Below are 20,519 nucleotides of genomic sequence, written 5' to 3' on the forward strand. Positions count from 1 at the left end.
CTACAGGAATCTGTGGCAAAGTTCAGATTCTCAGTTCAGGAACGTTTCCATCAGAGAAGCAATGGATCTACAGCTGGGGTTTAACGGCTCATTAATGTCAACGGGTTAAACGGCATCGAGAAGCAGCTGACGGCAAGAACGCATTTTTAATCCATTTTTCAGGCAGAAGGAAAGTTGTAGAGCGACTGACAGGACGTAAAAACGGTAAAGTTAGCCAGCTCAGTCCTGATAGAAGCATCAGTTTGTAGCTTTTATATTGATCTGGTTTTTCTTCAGGGGTCTGAATGCACCACGACATGGAATAATATCACACTATACAGAAAATAGCACACCTTCTGCTACATACCGGGCTTTGCAAAAGTTCTGTTACACGGTTTCATGATTTTTAGACACGTTTACTTGTCGGAGTGAAAAATTCCATTAAACAAACTGAAAGTTCTACCTTATAGGCAGGTGTCATTAACACAATTTTTTTTCTCCGGTGAAGTTGTATCAAGATGGAAGTCAAAAGAGTTGAGATATCTGCTCTCCTTCGTGCTGGCCACAACAAGTCTGACAGAGCCAAGCAGCTGAACATCAGCCGGATGACCGTCCACAGAGTCATGGAGAGGCTCAAGAATGGTGAAGATCTTTCAGTGATCTTTCAAGAATGGTGAAGACCTGAAAGATCTTCACCATTCTTTAGCCTCTCCACGACTCTGTGGACGGTCATCCGTCTGATGTTCAGCACAAAGGAGAGCAGATATCTCAACTCTTTTGACTTCCATCTTGATACAACTTCACCGGAGAACATAATTTGTATTAAGGACACCTGCCTATAAGGTAGAACTGTCAGTTTATTTAATGGAATTTTTCACTCCGACATGTAAACATCTCTAAAGATCATGAAACCGTGCAACAGAACTTTTGCAAAGCCCGGTATACCTTCTAGTGTCACTCTTCATTCCATTTCGCACAGTTATTTTATCATTTATTACCGTCTGTCAGACCTCCTCTTACCTTTTTTGCCACACCTTTGCAACTGTTTGCCAGACCTCTTGATTCAATAACTCTTTGTTCTACTGGTATTATTAGCAACCATACTCAAATGAACCACTATTCACCTTGTATTTACGTACGGCCCCTCCCTACCCTCTGACCAGCCCGATAAAATGTGTCCTCTGCAAATGCTCTGGGTCTGCTTACCTTCACAGACTCATGCTCTGTGTTTTGGTCAGCCCACCAGAACACCAATAAACATCCCACTACAGCAAACTTCTAAGGACTAAGAGTGAAATTTCTTCAACAATGGCCTCATCTCGGCCTACAGCACTACTTTGATCAACCTTGGAGTTATTTTTGACCAGGAAGTGTCCTTAAACTTCCACATAAAACGCGTCTCTAGAATGATTATCTGTCGTCAGAGCAGTGTTGTCAAAACCAGGAACATCCCGTCTCAGAGCAATGTTGGAAAACTCATTCATGCATTTGTTACTTCCACACAGGACTATTGTGACTCCATATTGTCAGAATCCAACAGCAACTCTCTAAAAGCATGTGGCTACTCGTCTTGTGGTTACTTACGGCGCGTTCGTATAGTTATTTGTATTTCCAGTCAGACATAAGATTTGCTCATGGCTTTCCTGACTTCCAGTAATTTGCTAAAATGGGCAAACACAAATGTCACAGCAGATCCAACTAAGCAAAACACGTTGGAAATCACTTATTTAAAAATGAAAACGCGTCGTTTCCCAGCAACATGCAGAGTCGTCATGCACTCTCACACTACAGCCCGACAGGAGAGGCTTTCAAGGTCCAGTGCTCAGGCCTGATCCTGGACGCTGGGATCGTATCCTCGTTTCTGATGCAGTGAATTCTGATGTGTTGGTGGAACTAAGCTCGCTGTGTTCCTCCGGGGGTAGCTTCGTTGTAGTGAAGCTTCGTTTAATGTGGTCTAACTTGGCAGCTCAGCCAACTCTGCGTTCCAAGTAGCTCAACCCAACGCTGCCAAATTAGCAGGAGCAGGACTGCGGATAGATCCCATTGTGATAGGATCAACTAGACGCCGTGTAAACAGAAAACCAAACACCAACACGCTGCCAGGTGGAAGCAGAGCCAAAACCAATGCAGCTCATATAGAACACCAGTTAAGATACTAGCAACATGACAACCAGAAGAAAACACACTGATGAGAGCTGAGATACAGCAACACATAGCAACCTGGACACCCAGAGGAGCAGCAACACCTCTACAATACGCAGCACAGCAGTGAAACTAAACATTAGGAGCAGCAGGAACTTACCTCAGATCCATGAGAAGGCCGCTGAGTGGTCCAACAGCTGGAAGTCTGAACATCTGTCCTGGCATCTGGAGTGAAGAGTTGTCTGTTTGACACCCAGCTGACCAAAGCAGACATACAGGGAATATTTAGTCTTGAAAGATAAAAACAAAGCAGTCAGTTGGCCAAAATGTGTGAGCATCAGTTCCCAAAATGTACACCTGCAAGATCAGATATCACCGCCAAACGGACTTTACATGAGCCAATGTTTACAGGTGCAGCCAATCAGCAGTTTAAGTGCAGCTCCAGTGATCTGCCTGGACAGTTTCAGCAGCCGTATGCTAACAAACACATTATGCTAACCAAACACATCATGCTAACAAAACACATAAAGCAACCCAATATGAGCTACAAGCCTGGCCAAAAAGCGGTTTCTCCTACTTTACTTCTACTTTTCCTTCTACTTTGTTCTCTTCTTCTGAAGAAAATATTTTTATGTACATACATATATATATATATATATATATATATATATATATATATATACACACACACACTGTGTGCATTGTGAGCTATTGTGTTCTATTTGCTGCTGTACACTGTAAATTTCTCCGCTGTGGGATTAATAAAGGTTTAATCTATCTATCTATCTACATTATGGAAGTCCTAGTGGGTGGTGTTTGTAATATCAGTACATAAAGGATCAGCACAGCTAAATAAAAATACTAATTTACAAATAAAACCATGAAGAATCCTACTTAAGATGCACAGCCACAAATGTAGTTAAAGTACTGCAGCAAAGGTCCTGCTTTGGAGCCTCTGATTGATATATTATTGTCTGTGCCATCATTAGATTATTAGTAGTGAAGCATCAGTTTATCAGCAGCATGTTAGTGTAGCTGCTGCTGGTTTCAACCACTTTAGATCCTGTTTAACATACAGGGATGGAAGAAATATCTGAGGGTTCCAGTCAGGATCGATCAGAGTGCAGACAAACAGGCAAGTTGTGGTGATAAAAATGTTAAAGGAAACAAAACGTACTGGTGAACAACCAAAGTAGCAGCTGGTGGTCCAAGGAAAGATTAATCCAAAAGTGAAGAGACTAAATCTAAACTATGAAATCCAAAAACATGAGGACATGAGGCCTGGCAGGCAGCAGGATTCAACAGATGGCAGGACAAGAGGCAAACAAGCTACAGGTGGAAACAACGAGCAATCAAAAGGCGGAAGTAAAAGCACATTTAACGCACCAGGAAACACAATTTCAAAATAAAACAGGAAGAATACTTGGAAGCACAAGCAGGGAAACACAGGAAGTGAATCCAACAAAACTAAACTGAAAAGTAAATATCAGGGAGAAATAAAGACGAAAATATAAAGTTCTGATTAAATAAAATCTGTGTTCAGGTTTTCTCTGAGCTTTGGCTTTTGCTGAGATATTGGATCGAATTCACTGAAATGAAACCATGTGAGACATTTAGAGAAAGAAAACAGTGAACTGCATTACACTTCACTGTTTATCCAGGTATCAAAGTCCTGATGTATTTTCAGCGTGTTTCTTTTTTTACTTGAAGCCTAATTATATAAAGAAGCTGAGAAACAGACTTTTTGAAAAGAAGTCCATGGGATATATCTGCATATATTTTTATTAAAAGTATAAAAAACTAATGTTTTTATGTTCATTATGATCATGTCTTTACAGATTCTAAATTATTTATTATAGAAACTATGACTTATAAATAAAAATGACTGGATATCACTAAAATATCAAGTAAATAACCGTCTGAATTTAACACTAACCACCTTCTAATGAGCTAAACAATAATAAAATGAGCTGATTCAGAAATAGATTGGATTGTGTTCTTTTTATTAAGGTGAAATAATCATGACAGATATTTCTTTTTTGGTAATATATCACATATTATATGGAAAATAACAAATTAAATCCCTTTCCACTAAGCTTCCCGTTCCAAAAACACCTCTCCAGGAAGTGTGTTAATTCCAGATCACATGACCTGCTCCACATGATGTCATTTCCTCCTGAAGAAAAGACTGGACAGGCTCCAAGGATTTCTGACTTAGTTAATATAAAGTAGTCAACAGGTTTACTACAATATCTTTAGAAATAACTTTCATTTTCAATTTTGCTCAATTGTATAAATGATATTTAGAAGAATCTTTCACTAAAATGCCTTTTGGTGTTTGGTTATAGGTGGCCATGTTGGTTTTAGGCCTGAAAACAGCAAAAACTATGATAGAAAAAGTCCCACAATTATACATTGACCCATATTAGAAATTGTAGGTAACGTTATCTAATGTTGCGGGAACATTCGTCACCTACCTGTGATGTCCTCTTATTTTTCCACCCTCCTCTATTGTTGGTTATTGTGTTGTTATTGTGTTGTTTGTGTTTGTGGCCTGTGACCGACAGCTGCTTGGCATCAGGTGGAGTCACTGCTGAAGAATTTTTGAGGGGGATCGAAGCCTCAGAGACATTCAGAGTGACAACCTCACAGCGAGATGGACAGCGGACACAGCAACAGATGTGACAGTCGACCTGCTGCACACACACACACACACACACACACACACACACTGAAGGTCACTAAATGATTCGGGTGTTTTTGATAATGTCCATGAATGATTCAGGAGTCTGTCTTTCCGTCGCCGGCTGTGCTTGATGGAGGGAAACGCTGACAGGATGTTTGCTGAAGGTTGCAGTGAGCTCAGACTGCAGCTCTGCAAAGTTTGTGTTATTTGAGAAAAATCAAACAAGGCTTTAAAAGTTTTAGAAAATGGCAACATGACCCTGAATGTGACTTTTACCCTGAATCTGGCAACGCTCAATAGAATGGCTGTGAATCTAACAGGAAATGGCACAACAGGACACAGCTGAAAAATATTTAAATACATTTCATAATTTTATGTCCTTCAGTTTCCATGACGTTGTGTCTGTAGAGTCTCCCAGCAGTCAGTGAGGATCTGGTTTCTTCACATGTTCTTCCAGTAAAATATGTTATTTTCTAAGCACAGTAACAGTCATTAGAGTAAAACAGTCAATACAAGACAATATTTCAGAAATACACAGTAAAACCTTAACTATATAAAGTCATGAACTTCAGCTTCTTTCAAACCAATTTTTCTCTGAACAACAAAAAACAAAACACTGAGACCAAAGTATGACCATGAGATAAACATAAAACTACTAACATCCCTGTTTAAACACAACACAACCATCAGAACCAGCAGCAGATTATAAAGTCTGCTCCAGATCAGGCTGCTCTACAGCGAGGACGACCGTCTGTTGGAGCACATTTTTAATCAGATCTGGATAAACTGACCACAGATTTATACAACTACTTTCTCGCCTGAAATAATCTTAAAACTACATTTTGTGTCATAATAACATCAGTATTCCCAAAAATATTTGTGTTTCCTCTGAAAGTTTCCTCCTCGGTCTTTGCCGCTGGTCCAAATGCATTATGGGATATCTGGCTGCACACGAGTCTGGTCCGATGACCCTCCATAATATGGGCGGAGCCAGAACACACTCAGGTATTTGTTCCGTTCTCGTCCAGATGCTGCTTTGAATTAAAACCGTACTTGGTCTCCGGCTGAAGACGTTTCACGAGGACGTGCGTGTTGAGGAACTGCTTGTAAAAGAGACTGAAATGTTCTCTTTTATTGTCAAAATGTTCCAGCAGTAGTGTCTGGTGTGATTTATTTCTTGCATTGAAATGCTCAGAGAATCAAGAAAAGCAAAATCAAACATTTGTTAAGTTTAATGAAGCCGGATAATGAACAATATGACAAATAAGTTGGAATCCCTTTATAGTGACGATAAAAAGAAGACACAAACATGAACATCTGCACCAAGAAAGCCCTAAACATACACTCAAGTTATACAAATCAAGTTGTCTTACTACTTACTTTGTAATATATGCAGCAAAAAGACAAAAAAATCATTTAAAAAACACCTTAGATGTTGTCCATGTCATGATCCTGTGTTCTTTATGTAGCAGGGAGTCCAGATTTCCTTGTAATCCACATAAATGAGCTCTCTCGGTCTTTTCTCTGTGTAATCTGTAGTTTTGTTGAGTGAACAAAGAGCAAACTGATTGGATGGTAACTGCTGCAACAAACAGCTGGAAATGCTTTTTAATCTCTCTTTAAATTCTTAAACATTAGCGCTGGTGCCAGCTCCTGATATTTTTATGGAGAGCTGAGATCTAAATGTAAATAAAGGGATGAGCTAGTAAAAAAACACACCAATACTTTTCTATGACCGTCAAGAAATATAAATGAATAACGCGTTGTGTTGTTGTTCATTTTTACATGAACTCTACCTTTAATTTACACAGACTGTACCTTTAATCTTAATTGCATGCATTATAATCTAATTTTGCCTGTTTTTTTGCTGTTTAAATTTATTATTTTGCCCCACAGCTCAAATCTATTCCACACATCACAGTTAAAAATTTCATCTTATTTCATCAGACAGCAGAAAGTGAAGTTTTCTAGTTTCGGTAGCCGCCACCAGGAGGCGCTGCAGCTTCCTGTAGCAGAACCTCAGTGGTGGTGTTTTACTCTGCTGACTGGAAACAGAGGAGGGGAAGTGTTTCTTAGAAGTGGAGCCGGAACGCTGCAGAGACACACGCATACATGTGTTGATGGTCGCCATGGCAACCGAAGACACTCATGGGATGCCAGCAGAGTGTAAAGGAGGGTCGTACTGCTGCGTCTGAACAATTATCCCATGATCAAGGACTCCAGATCTCTACTCTCTGGGACGCCTGTAAATACATTCAGCAGCAGGGTTACGGGGCCCTGGCATGGCTCGGCTCGGCTCGGCTCGGCGGCACAGGACGTGCACGCTTTGGCTCCCAGTATCAGCACCAGCTTGTGCAGATGGTCTGCTGAGTGACGAAGGGGGAGCTGGTGACGTGAACATCACGGAACAGCTGAAACAACCCACCATATACAGGTGGTGGAGGCCATCCACTCCCACACACACACACACACGCACGCACGCACACACACACACACACACACACACACACACGGGGCCGGTGTGTGCGTGTGTTACATAACCCATATGGAGGGGCTTCATCGCTGCCCTGTGTGTAGGACTCCCACAACTCATAGCAGTCGTCATGGAAACATCCATGCAGACACACGTGTCGGGATGAAAAATGCACACATTGCTGCACTTAGAGTGAGTGCACGTGGACACGAGGAAACAGACACACTCTGAAGATGTGGTGTGTGAAGTGAGGAGCTGTCAGAAGGGTCCGAGTGCCTCCCAACGGTCTGCTGCTGCACTTTCTGTGAGAAAGATCGATTTTATTATTCAGAGTTTCATACATGCAGGCAGAAAGATGGAACGGAAATAACACACTGGAGTACAGGAATCACATGTCACTGTAAATGTGCTGCTGCTTGTGTCCTGCAGGTGAACACTACACAGAAGAAATTGCGTTACAGACAGCAGAAGAACACGTGTAATATGGTGATGATCTGCATTTTTCTTCACCATCCTCTCAGCTGTTTGGAGTCCAAAAATCCAGATTTGCCGATTAGCGGTGTACAATACTGCAAGGTTTAGTATCGGCTGGATACCAGGTAAATACATGGCCAGTATCGCCGATATCGATACCGATACTCCAGACTAACATTTTCAGTAGTCTGTAGGTTTAGAACTAAGGTTAGGTTCTGCATCTGGTCCAGATCTGGAATGAGGCCGAGGTTATAAACGCTCACAGGGTCAAAGAATCAGACTAATTCCTGGGTAGGTTTTCTGTGGGTCAGATGAGGAAGAATATTTGCTGATGAAATCCCAATATGAGGGAAAACCTTCTCAAACAGGGTTAATTTTTGACAGTTTGGTCGATAATTGTGCAGCACTTCTGTCACTGAAATAGGAAGTCTTCTTTTAATATGCATTCATTTTGTTGCATAGAGTTACTTTTGCTAGAATAAGTATGATCTTTTCACTGACATTAAAACATCGATGTCATTGCACTGGTATCATTCTATACCAATGCTGGTATCGATATTATCAATACTTGAATCGATCCGCCCACCTCTATTGTCGACGAACCAGGATGGCTGCTGTTATTCTACACTGTTCTCAATAAATCTCACTAATCTCGATGTTTCTACGCTGAGCAGAGAGAGTTTGGAGAGTCGGGCTAAAATAGAGGACTGATGGTCGTATTCAGCTGCAGGAGAAACTCTGCTGTTTTATTCTAAGGTGACTAAATCCCTTGAAAAGACCAAAAAAACATACGTGGAAGTCTTGCTTGTGATGCTTTTTGACGTTGCTGCCCACTGATTCCTGCTGAAGATGGGATTTACAAACATTTGCAAACAATTTCTCATGTAACAATAGCAACGAAAAACAATCCAGGTGGATTTGTTAGACTATTTTTAGTAGAGGTTGTAGTTTTAGTAAATATCTCCTGCAGCAGGATGATGTATGTGGGGACTGAAACTAAATGAAACAGGATTTTTAACAGGTTTAGAAAAGAATGAAGCTCTGAGCTTCACAATAGAGATAAAAAAACACAAGAAAAATAAAATAAATTATGCTTGGATATTTCACAAGAAAAGAACCCCAAATTGTATTTTTACACATTTTTATATTCAATTCATGCTGTTTTCTACACACTGTAAAAAATGGACAAAACTGTGAAAAATGTTCAGAATAATAGTGTTGTTCTTTTACAACATTTTACAATGAAATGAAACATTATTTTACTGTATTTAAATCTGTGCATATCCACAGATATTTGCCTACATTTAAAGGTTTTGTAAATTAAAATAAATTATGTTCAAAAAAACAAACAAAAAACAGTAATTCACATTTTAAATTTGGCTTTAAATAAAAATTAAATTCAGTATTTTTTCAAATGTAATTTGTTGTTTTACAAAGAAATGACAGTTTAATTATATTTAAATACCTTAAAAATCTAAACATTGTCATTATTTTACAGTTTTTTATGTTGTTCATGTTCAGAATGTGTTTGTTTTTTTCTGGCACCAGATTTGCACCATTTAAAAAAAAAAATTATGAATGGATTTGCTTTCACAGTGCAGGATCATTCTTTAATTTTCTAAAAACACATTGGTAAAAGTGAGTTTTGGGTCTAACTTGTAGCGTTTTGTGTCCAGCAGGCAGCAGTTAGCGACACTTTGTGCGCTATATTCGACAATAAACGTGGTCGTTGTTGCTCTCTGGTTGGAAACACACTTTCAGATCACACAGCAAGACACCGGAGAAGCGGTCGGTGAATAAGGATTAGCCTTTATTGGTGTTTGTAGGGAAAAAAGACCACAGATGCCATCGTCCCCGTGGACAGCACACAATACTGGTGAGAAGTCGGGGTAGTGTTGCGCTCATGGGACTCGTAGTTCATAACAGTCAGTCACAACAAGGAGAAGTTAGCTGAGAATCCACAAAGTTGAAGAAGAAATAACAAGGCTGTGTACATTATTATTACTGTTATCATCATTGTTATTGTCGTCATTTTTACCCGCAATGCCGTTTTTACCGTACAGCAGCAAACTGTCACTGCCACCAGCGAGAAGAGTCGGCCAGAAAAAAGAAACGTCGGAACACGTTCAAACAACACAGGTACATAGAAAAATAGCACTGTCAAAAAGTTTCTGAAACTTCTGTGAAGAAATCCCCAAATATCCCAGATATCAAAAGAAAAAACTCACGTGAGAAGCTCTGAGACTTTTCCTTCCAGGGATTTGAATTCAAAAGTTTGTGTCTCAGGTTTTAACAGAATCCCAAAAAGAAGACGAGGAGAAAGGAGGGGGGAAAAAAAACAGAACCAAGGATCGACTACAACTCCCATGATGCACCTGGGGCTGGGTTCAGTGTCTGTGGATGGTGCCGGCCGCCAACGGGCTCATGGGAAATTGAGTGAAGGCCGGTAGCGGGAATCAAAAGGAGTTTAGGTGATCATAAAATCACAGATTCCACCTTAAGAAAGTCGACTGAGAAGACATTGAACAGAAAGAACAATCAGAAAACTTCATGTGTGGCTGTGAGGCAAAACAAGAACCAGGTTTTAGTTTCATCTGTAAAGAAAAACATGAAGTACCGTCCGTTAAACCCCGACCGACCAATCACAGCTCAGACTGTCACTTCAAGCAGCGCATGTCAAGCTTTGGATTTAATAATGGACTGAAGGAGTGTGTAGTTTTTATAGTTTGCATTCGCAGCAGCAAATGCAATGGAGGAATTTCTCTCTTATAATGGTGTTATATTTAATACATCACTTTGGATCATTTTTGTGTCTTTGGGATAATTTTCAAGTCATTTTGGACAATTTTCATTTCAGTTTCAACAAATTTTATGTCAGTTTGAATCTTTTCTCATTGTTTTTGATCATTTTTGTGTCTTTGGGATAATTTTCAAGTCATTTGGGACAAATTTAATGTCATTCTGGATTCATTTTTACTCATTTTCCCTAATTATTGATCATTTTCAAGTCATTCTGGACGGGTCAACGAATAATTGCGGTACTTTTTGCATCGTAGTCAATATTTTTTGATATCCAGTCAATTTTTAATAATAAGTGAATAATAAGTTTCTGTAATAAATAATTATGGAATTTGTAAAGACATAATCATAATGAACATAAAAATATGAGTTTTTTATTTTTAATAAAAGTGCATGCAGCATATATCCAATGGACTTCAGTCACAGCTCAGACTGTGACTAAAAGCAGCTTCAGATTTAATAATAGATTGAAATGGTGCATAGTTTTGTGGTATCCTTCGCTCCCATTGGTGGACGCCTCGATCGCATCGTCACAAAGTTGACGTTAGCTCAACATGACTATTTCACTTGCTATTGATTCAATTATTAGCCGTGTTTCCATTTAATTAAAATTTGATGGGAACTTTTGAAATGTCACAAAACTTCAAAGAAAATGTGAATTAGGTCGTTTCTGCTAACTGTGAAGAAGTCCGCCATGTTGGCTACGTTAGCTGAAGAAAGAGCCTAAAAAACGTTAAAGAAATAACACAAAAAAAACCATCAAACAAGCAAAAGAAAGCAAACTTTCTCAAAAACGGAAAGATGACTTCAGAAGCTGTTTTAAATCAGAAAAGTTGTAATTATTCCTTCATTTGGTCGTTATTTCACTCTGTACGAAAGTGACGTGAATCCGAAGCTTGACACGCTTAGCAACAGTAACTAGGGAAGGGGCGGGGCTTAGTGGATGGTCGGTTGGTCGGTGGGAAAAGTTTTCAGTCCCATGCTGGTGAGTTCGGAACAAACCGGAGCAATAAAATCCAACAGGAAAAACAAAACAGAATAATAATAATAACCTCCCCCCCCTTTCAAAATAAAACCAACAAATAAACCAAACCACAAAACTCTGTGATCGGATCCTTTTTTTGTGTGTTTTTCTCTTTTTTTTCTTTAATATGCGTATTTAATATACCTCAGACAAAAACACCTGAGAAAAAACCGACAAAATGATTCCAATGGGTTTTTCTGTAATATATTCAATCATGTATATTACAACTATAATCACATATTTCAAGCATATATCATATACACATATATATCAAGTGAGAGAATAGTTTAATATTCAATAGTACAGTTGTATGGTACAGTAGCAGTAGGGTGCATTTCTCTTTCTCATTGGGTAAAGTTTGAAGGAGAGGTATAGACACGTGTTTTTTTTTGTGTGTGTGTGTAAATCTATATACGATTTATCAATACAATATGCAACAAAAGAAAGAAAAGATAAACTCAAAAGAAGGAATTAAAGACAAAGAAAGGGTATAGGCAGTTCAGTACTGTGTGTCTGACATGGCGGAAGTGTTGTTTTTGTGTGTTTGCATATGTGGCTTTTTGTCTAAACGTGTGTGAGGATCGGATCAGATCAGCACCATAGAAGTCCATAACAACATCAACGACGACGATAAGGGTTCAAACCGGGTGAGGGCTGTGCGTGTCTGTGTGTGTTTGTGTTGTCTTTGTGTGTCTGCGTGCATGCCGAAAGGTTTCAGTCACTGTTCCGTCCAAAACAACAAAAAAAAGAAGATTTTTGCACTTCCGAGGAGCGAACAGAAGTGAGAAAAAGACCGCGATAATCGTGTCAAAAAGTTTGTGTGTGTGCACACGTGAGCAAGACACATTCACCGACCTAAACCTGCCAGCGAAATCCTCCCACACGTCTGCTCACATCCAGCTGTTCTGATGGCTAATTACTCCTTCGCCTTTCCAGAAAAAAAAAAACAACAGAAATCGAAAGCCCTGCGATTATTATTTCAAATCGAGACACGGAATCAAATAGAAGAGAATAACTCAAGTGCTTCAACGAGCTCACGAGGAAAACAAACGGACACAGAGAAGTTCGTTAAAACTATACAGATTTGTTGTTTTTCCTCCCGTCGCCTTGCCGCGTCGCCCCAAAACAATCGTTACTAAGATACCTCGCCTTGTCTCGCACCGTGTGAAATACCTGATTCAACCGTGATACATTCTCTGAAACACCTCGGCCTCCCACCAACCAGCTCTGTAAAGATGAAAATAGATCATTTGTCATTTTAGCGATAAACAGCTGGGAGGAAAAGCGCTTTATGTGGCCCCGTGACTGTCCAGCTAACAGCCCCTCCCCGCCCCATATATAAATATACAAAAGATTATCTCCAAAATCCTCCTCCTGAATACCTCTGCTAATAGAAAAATATACAATAATTCCTATGTCAAAATCTCTTTAATGGACGAAAACCCCCGCGCCTCTTCCTCTTCCTCCTTAATGCTGGACTAGTCTCTGCCTTCCTGCCCAGTTCAAAAATATACATGTTTTCTGTTTTATTTGTCCTATTTATAGAAAAAAATCACACGTCTGACCTCCCCTGGCTTTTGTGTCCATGCCTTGAGCTTAAAAAGTGAGATTTCACTGGCATATTGTGAATTCAACACCCTGTTTGAACTGGCCAGGGCAGCGGCCGGCGACGCACTACCTGCAAAAAACGCCTCGCGACACCGGGCGCAAAGCACAGCGCCGAGGGTGGCTGGAAGCTGCCGAGGTGGTGATACAGTACGTCTGGTGTGGATTTTCAGCCAAGCAGCATGTACAAAGAGAGTCAAACTGGGGAAAAACGACCAAAAAAAGAGACAAAACGGCGCCGCTGGGCTTTCCCGTCGTGACATCCTGAAGCACAGCGAGCGCCACTGAAACACACTTTGTAGTTTTTTGCGCCCGGTGTCGCGCGGCGCTTACTGCAGATCTACGCCGGCCTTCCCCTCCCCTCGCCACTTCAACTAAAGTGCTGCTGTTGTTGGGTTGCCTTGTACCCTTCTCTCTCTCGCCTCCTCTTCCCCTCCCGCCCCTCCATCATCATCTTCATCATCATCATCCTTCCTCGTCCTCCTCACAAGTCTCCGTGCCGGTTCTCGTACTTGTTGATGATGTTCCTGCAGCGGCCCAGCTCTTTCCTCATGTCGGCCACCTCCTGGCGCAGCGCGGCGTTCTCCCTCTCCAGGAAGGCGGCGCGCACCGAGATCTGGTTCTCCTTCAGCCGCCGGGCGTCCCGTGAGCGCTTGGCCGCCTCGTTGTTCTTCACGCGCCGGCTCCAGTATTTCTCGTCCTGTCGGTGGCGGCGGTTTGGTATGTTGGGGTGTGTTATGGGGAGGAAAGGTCGGGGAGAGGAGAGAACACGAAACAGACAAAAACAAAAAAAAAAGAAGGAAGAGAGAGCGGGATGAGAAGGGTCAGTCACATGATGAGAGAGAGAAGATGGAAGGAAAGGAAGATGGACGGGAGGAGGAAGAGGAGGAGGAAAGGTGGCAACAGCTCAATAATCACAACTACAGAAACCTCCTGAACTCAAATACTGACTTATAATAGACCAGCTGGTGTCCGAAAAGCATGAAAACGCTTTAAACATAAGTGCAGTGCATCAAAAAAGTACAGATTATTCAGTTTTAGTGTCAAAATATGGCAATATGACATAAAAATCTTCAGTTAGCTTCACATGCTAATCTTTTAGCCATAATTGTTGCCTAAATTAGTGATTTTTTTGATGTTTATTAGGAGCAAATAAGAGATCACAATAAAAAACTAAATCAATGAGGTGTTATTTAGATGTCTGGCAACCATTTTCAAAGGTTTACTGACAGCTGAGGAGCTTTTAAGCACAAAAAAACAGAGCAGCTGTTAGAAATGTCTCAAATCTTGCACTATTTCAGCTTAGATTTCTGTTCATTTCTGCAAAATATGGCATGACCACAGCGTTATTTGCATGTGCTCAGTTAGCTGCTGCTACACATGACGTGCATCTGCAGTGCTCTGAACATAAAGGCATAAATGTGGAGATTAAATGTGAATTTATCAGGGCAAAGTACTACTTTAAGCTACAGCTAGCTGCATTTTCAGCTTCTTTTTGAGAGCAGATGAAGATTACAAGGTGTTCTGATATCCTCATGTCTTACTGCTGGAACTATGTGATTAAAAGCTCAAAAACAGACGCATAAATACACATAAAAACAGACACCAAAGTTTTCTGGACAGACTTTATGAGTTAAAAGGCATTAAACTGGATATTACTTGTCTTGTAAGGCTGATAAAGTGAATCAGGATGAGATGTAAAATAACACCGCTAACTCGTGGAACCGTGTAATAAACCTTTCTGAAAGCAGTTCTGTTTAGTCCAAACAGATCAGAGACGCCCTGCAGCCTCGCTTTGTTTTCCCGGGAATGAAAGCTGGCGGATAAAAGTCTCATGAGGAGGATATTCTGAAACAACCGTGTCTTAAACTTTTGGACCCGAGAAGTCAAACTGGAGGTCAGAAGCTTGTTGAGATCTCAGTCTGAAGGATCTGTTTGGGCTTTAAGTTTCTTTTTCAGGATCTTTGTTCGGCGTTCTGCAGCCACACTTTATTATTCACATTCAGGTTGTGATCTCAGAGTATTTCCGTCTCTCATTTGGAGTCAGATTCTCCGTCTCTTCAGATTCTTCCGTCTCTGATGCTAAACAGAGAGCTAAAAGCTGATTTCTAAGGAGCACTTCTGAACTTCATCCTTGACTTTGACCAGATAGTTTTTTCCAAACCTGCGTACAGATGATTTATAAACCGACGGCGGCTGCGAGGTGAGCAGCGTCATCTCTATAAATCACAAACGCCTCCGCCGCTGCAGCTGAACTATGAAAGCATGAGCCGTTGATCACAGCTTCTGCTGAAATATTTTAGGTCTCATCGGGTGGATCAGCACCACCGGGTGTCAGGTTTTTTTCCACATCTGCACCCGGAGCTGTCAGAGAACGGCAGCCTTCGCTATGATGGAGTTTAAACAGGACGCAAAGGAAGATCTGTGCAGCTGGAAGTCAGTTTTTGTGCACTTTAGGACTACATTTTTAGCAGGTTTAGGTGTTAAATGATTGTTTCTCGCACATGCTCAGTTCGTAGCTGCTACACATGACATGCCTCTGCAGTGCTGTGAGCAAAAAGGCAGAAATGTGGAGTTTAAATGTGAACTTAGATTGGTAAAGCACTACTTTAACCCTCGTGTCGTCCGGCGGGTCAAAACTGATGAAGTGAATGAACCTTGGTTGTTTTTTTTCAGACAAGGACACAATGTTTTTTAGTGCCTGTAAATGAAGACAACAGGAGGGTTAACCTGCAGTTAGCAGCATTTTTTAGTTTCTTTTTCAGAGCAGTGACAGATTCCAGGATGTTCTGATATCCTCATGTCTTATTGCCGGAACTTTATATTTACTTAAACGCTCAAAATCAGAAAACAAAACACACATAAAAACAGGCGCCACAGTTTTCTGGGCACGCATTATTAGTTATTAGGCGTTTAAATTTGTTAAACTCAATATTATGATGGTAAGGTAGTCAAAAAAGATTTAAAAAAATATAAACTTTCCTGTTCTGCCTTTACATGCTGCAGATATTTAACTTTTACATCATTTTTGACACTTTAAAAACTGATTCTATGTATTTAATTCTGTCAGGAGAATAATCTGTACTTTTTAATGACTGTGAAATCACAAATAAAAGCTTTAAAACATCTCGTTTGTGCAGAGAAGCAGGGTGAAGGTCAGAGACAGAACAGGACTGTGGGAGATGGAGTACCTTCTGCTCGTTGGGGACCAGCATCTTGCGGGCCTTCTTGATCATCGGCTGCGGTTTGAGTTCGTCCTCGGAGAAGCGGTGTCGTCGCGGGTCGAAGGCCTCCTGACCCGGCACGCTGGACAGCGCCAGGTCCGCCGGGTCGGGGTCGAAGTTCACCATGATGTCACTGCTGCCGTTGGCGCCGGCCGGAGGTCCTGGAGGTCCTGGAGGACAGGTGGAGGACGGTGACGGATCCTGAGGCACCGCCTGACCGCCTGGAGGGACGAAGAGGGAGGACAGGATGTTCAGATATTTCAAAATAAAATGTCTCTGCAGCCAGATGTCTGAGGATGGAACTCAGACTGCTTCATTTGTTCAGAAATAATGAAGTTTACATTCAAACTTGATGCAAATTCTGACAAAATATAACAAAAATCACGTGACTAAAGTGAAAATTAATGTGTCTAACGTTCCTTCCATAACTGTCACGTAGAAAGTGGTTCATTAAGAGAAATAAATAAAGTACATTTCTGGCATTTTCACTTATTCTTTTTGTTTTATTTTGGAGGGTTTTTTGTACAAACGGATATTTGGATGGATCTACTTTTGCTGTATTACTCAAGCAACAACTGAGTGCATCAAAAGCTGAGGAGGAAACTTGATTTCCATCCATAAATCCAAACTTCAGAGGCATTTTTAGATCAAATTATCAATAATTCAGTCCCACTGGCTTGCGTTGTAGTTCTAAACTCCATCTCATCGTGCAAAAGTTGATTTTCTTACTAGAACCTGAGAGCTTCTAGAACAACTTGTGGCTTAATTTACAGGCTGTTTCTGTGTTTTCCTCTTTCTAACTGTTGATGTCTGAGCTGCAATGAATCACATACGTTTCTGATCAAACCAGAAGAAGCAGAACATCAGAGTTTTCGTGTCAGTATGACATAAAAAGGTTCTTATCATCATCAGTTAGATGTTATTAAAGCTGCCATTATGGCACGTTTCATTTCTGTGATTCCATCTGTTTCCATCACATTCACAGCAAATTACACGAATTAAAGCCAAGAAGAGAAAGGAGGAGACGGAGAGAGAAAAGGGAGCTGGTTAATTGTTTTTGTGGTGAAGAGTAATCTGTGCGACGTTCCGTTCAGACGCAATAAACTGAGAATCAGCAGCTTAATAACTGCTTCAGCGTCCAATCGTCGTCATCCAGTTTGAGTTTTATCTGCAGATTAGAGCCCATCTGCCCTCAGCGAGGAGGACGGTCACATGTCAGAGAAACAATCCTCAGCTCTGCATGTTAAAACATCATTCTACAGTATAATGTTCTGCAAACTACGTAAGGTCTTCAACTACACTCAGTTTTCTTTGTACACAGTTTTTGCTCCACATTGCTGCTTTAGTGAGTGAATATGTTTTAAAGAATTCGTGTTTCCAACGTTTTTACCGTCCAGAAGCAGCTTCCACAGTGAAGGATGTAAAATATTCACTGCTTTAGGTCAAACTCAGCAACATTTACAGATATAGATCTCATTTTTATATTAATCTGAAGATTTGAGAGAAATTTTTCTTCATTTTTTTAATTTTTTATATTCTGAAAAAAAAGCACAGCTCACCTCTACGTCTGAGCAGAATCCACTCATTAAATGTGTGTAAATTTATCATTTTTACTTCAAATTTGTTGTCATTTTACTGGATTGTTTTTCTCATTCATTTGGAGATTTTTATCAGAATTCATAGTATTTGTTGCACAACAGTCTTTAAAAAATGAAAATAAACATCCAATTGACATTGTCTAAAATGACCCAAAAATAAATAAAATAGGAAGAAATATTTAACCTGCTATAAAAAACATAGAATAAATTAATAAAATATTGTGCATATTTATCATTTTTATTTCAACTTTTTGCAATATTTAGAGACTTTTTCTTATTAATATGAAGGCTTTTAAGTACAACAGTCCTAAAATGACATTAGGACTAAAATAACCAAAAAAAAAGAGAATAAAATAGGAGGAAACATTTCAACCTGCTATGAAAAATAAAATAAATAAACTCATAAACTATTATGTAAATTTATCCTTTTTATTTCACTTTTTTCTGTATAGATTTTAGAGATATTATAGATTTTTTCTCATCCATTTGTAGATTTTTATTTTAATTCATATTATTTTTGCACAATAGTCTTTTAAATTTGAAAATACACTTTTATCTAAATGACATTAGGACTAAAATAACAATAATAATCATCATCATCACAATTATTATTGTTGTTTTTATTATTTTCAGAAAAAAAAATAAAATGGAAGGGTGGTTAGGTGATTGTTGTGGTCGTTTTAAACATTCTAACCTGCCATGAAAATAAAATAAATAAAAATTAATACATAAATTGAAAAAAGCAAAACTCAATTTTTGGGTGGATTTTTAAAAATATTTTTTTTCTCACTCTGGTCAAACTAAATGAATCCAGTTGTTGCTTTTTAATGTGAACGACACTAATTGATTGCTTAATTGATTGATTAATTAACCGTTATTCTTTTCATTTTATGATTTTAGAGCATGTAAAGCTCAGAGTCGCATCGATTTGATTCGGTCACATAAATAAACAGCTCCACATGTTGTTGTTGTTGTTGTTGTTGTTTGTGGTGTTTAAAGTCCACACAGGTCATCTTCAGTGAACTCCTCCAGAGGCTTCAGGTCACATCCTGCTTCATCCAGAGAACACCACGATGAGCGGACCATAAAGAGGACAATATGTTCACATTTAGCTCCAGACGTGGATGTGGGGGAATGCAGCAGGTCTACGCTCTATAAAGCCACCTATCACGTCTTAACTGGGTCTTTTTTATCCACGTTTGGCTTCAAATCTGCACAAACTGACATCATCTCCATCCTGCAGTCGCTTTAATTCACCACCAGGTGTCAGTACGGAGCCAGAAACGCTCGGCGGGGCAGCGGGTTCACATCACGGTAGATTTACAACAAGCAGGAAGATCAGGCTTTTAGTTTAACCCTTCGTGCTGCTCCATGGTATAAATTCACTTTGCTGGATTCAGAATAATCCTACGTGGAAAACGGTGAAAACATTTACAGAAATCTGGCCTCTATTCAGAAAAACAGCCGATTTCCAGCCAACAGACGGAGTCAGCGCTGTGTTAATGCTGTTAAAACCAGTGTTTAACGGTGAAATAATGCAAATTAAGCATCAAAATAGCAGGAATCAGTCGTGATTCCTTTGTCCTGATAGTAAATCATGTGGCAGTTATGAAGCTTTCACCCTGCAGCTACAGAACAAAAGAGTCTATTTTGAGCCAGATCTCTGCACCGGCTGCTCATCGGGACGTTTCTCTCCAATTATTGATACTTGAAAAACAGGTTTTTTTTCCTTGGAACAGAAGTGTAAAAATGTGAGTTGAGCAATCATCCGGTACCAGTCAGACCCGTACCGTGGCAGCGTTTGTAAGATGCTTTTTGGAGCTCCAGGCTCCGTGCCACAGATTATAAATAACTGGGAAGCTGGTGACCGATATCAACCAAAACAGTAGTGGAAAGATTTCAGATACGGCAGCGAGCTAAACAGGAAAAATCAACTCAGAAGGTACTTTTAAACAGCAGAGATTAGAGGCAACTGTAATAGGTTGTTAATAAATGCATCCTAAATCCGTATTATTAATGACAGAGTCTAAAAATTCTGCATTTATTAGATATCCTCATTTGATGTAAAAAAAAAAAAAGATTTACCCCGGGGTGTCAAACTCATTTTAGTTCAGGGGCCACATTCAGCCAAAAACAACAAAAACAGGACAAAATATTACAAAGATGAGACACGAAATGACAAAAGAACAATGATTTATGTTTAAAACTACAAAAAAGACGAAATTTTACAAAAACGAGACAAAAAGTGAGAAACCAAGAGAAAAAAGTAGACAAAAAGGAAACACAAAACGACAAAAACATGAGACAAAATATTCCAAAACTGAAACACAAAATGATGAAAGAATAATTATTTTTGGACAAAACTACAAAAAAGACAAAAGGAACAAAAAGAAGACAAATACGACAAAAATGAGACATGGAATGACAAAACAAGACAAAAATGAGACAAAAACATTTTCAAACCAACAAAAAAATGGAAAACACAATCGAGATAAAAAACACAAAATGACAAAAA

The 20,519-nt window shown here is 39.7% G+C and overlaps 1 protein-coding gene across 1 annotated transcript in view; it reads right to left on the reverse strand.

Moving 5' to 3' along the window:
* Positions 1 to 9,543: 9,543 nt before the first annotated feature.
* dbpa (D site albumin promoter binding protein a) overlaps positions 9,544 to 20,519 on the reverse strand; it is a 43,374-nt gene continuing 32,398 nt past the window's right edge. Inside the window, exons 4-5 of the mRNA XM_022193876.2 lie at positions 16,374 to 16,627; positions 9,544 to 13,882 (exon numbers count right to left, since the gene is read on the reverse strand). Of these exons, the coding sequence (XP_022049568.1) occupies positions 13,667 to 13,882; positions 16,374 to 16,627 (470 nt within the window). The 3' untranslated portion in view covers positions 9,544 to 13,666. The remainder of the gene's footprint in view (positions 13,883 to 16,373; positions 16,628 to 20,519) is intronic.

This window comes from Acanthochromis polyacanthus, chromosome 11 (assembly GCF_021347895.1).
Source record: "Acanthochromis polyacanthus isolate Apoly-LR-REF ecotype Palm Island chromosome 11, KAUST_Apoly_ChrSc, whole genome shotgun sequence".
NCBI classification, from domain to species: domain Eukaryota; kingdom Metazoa; phylum Chordata; class Actinopteri; family Pomacentridae; genus Acanthochromis; species Acanthochromis polyacanthus.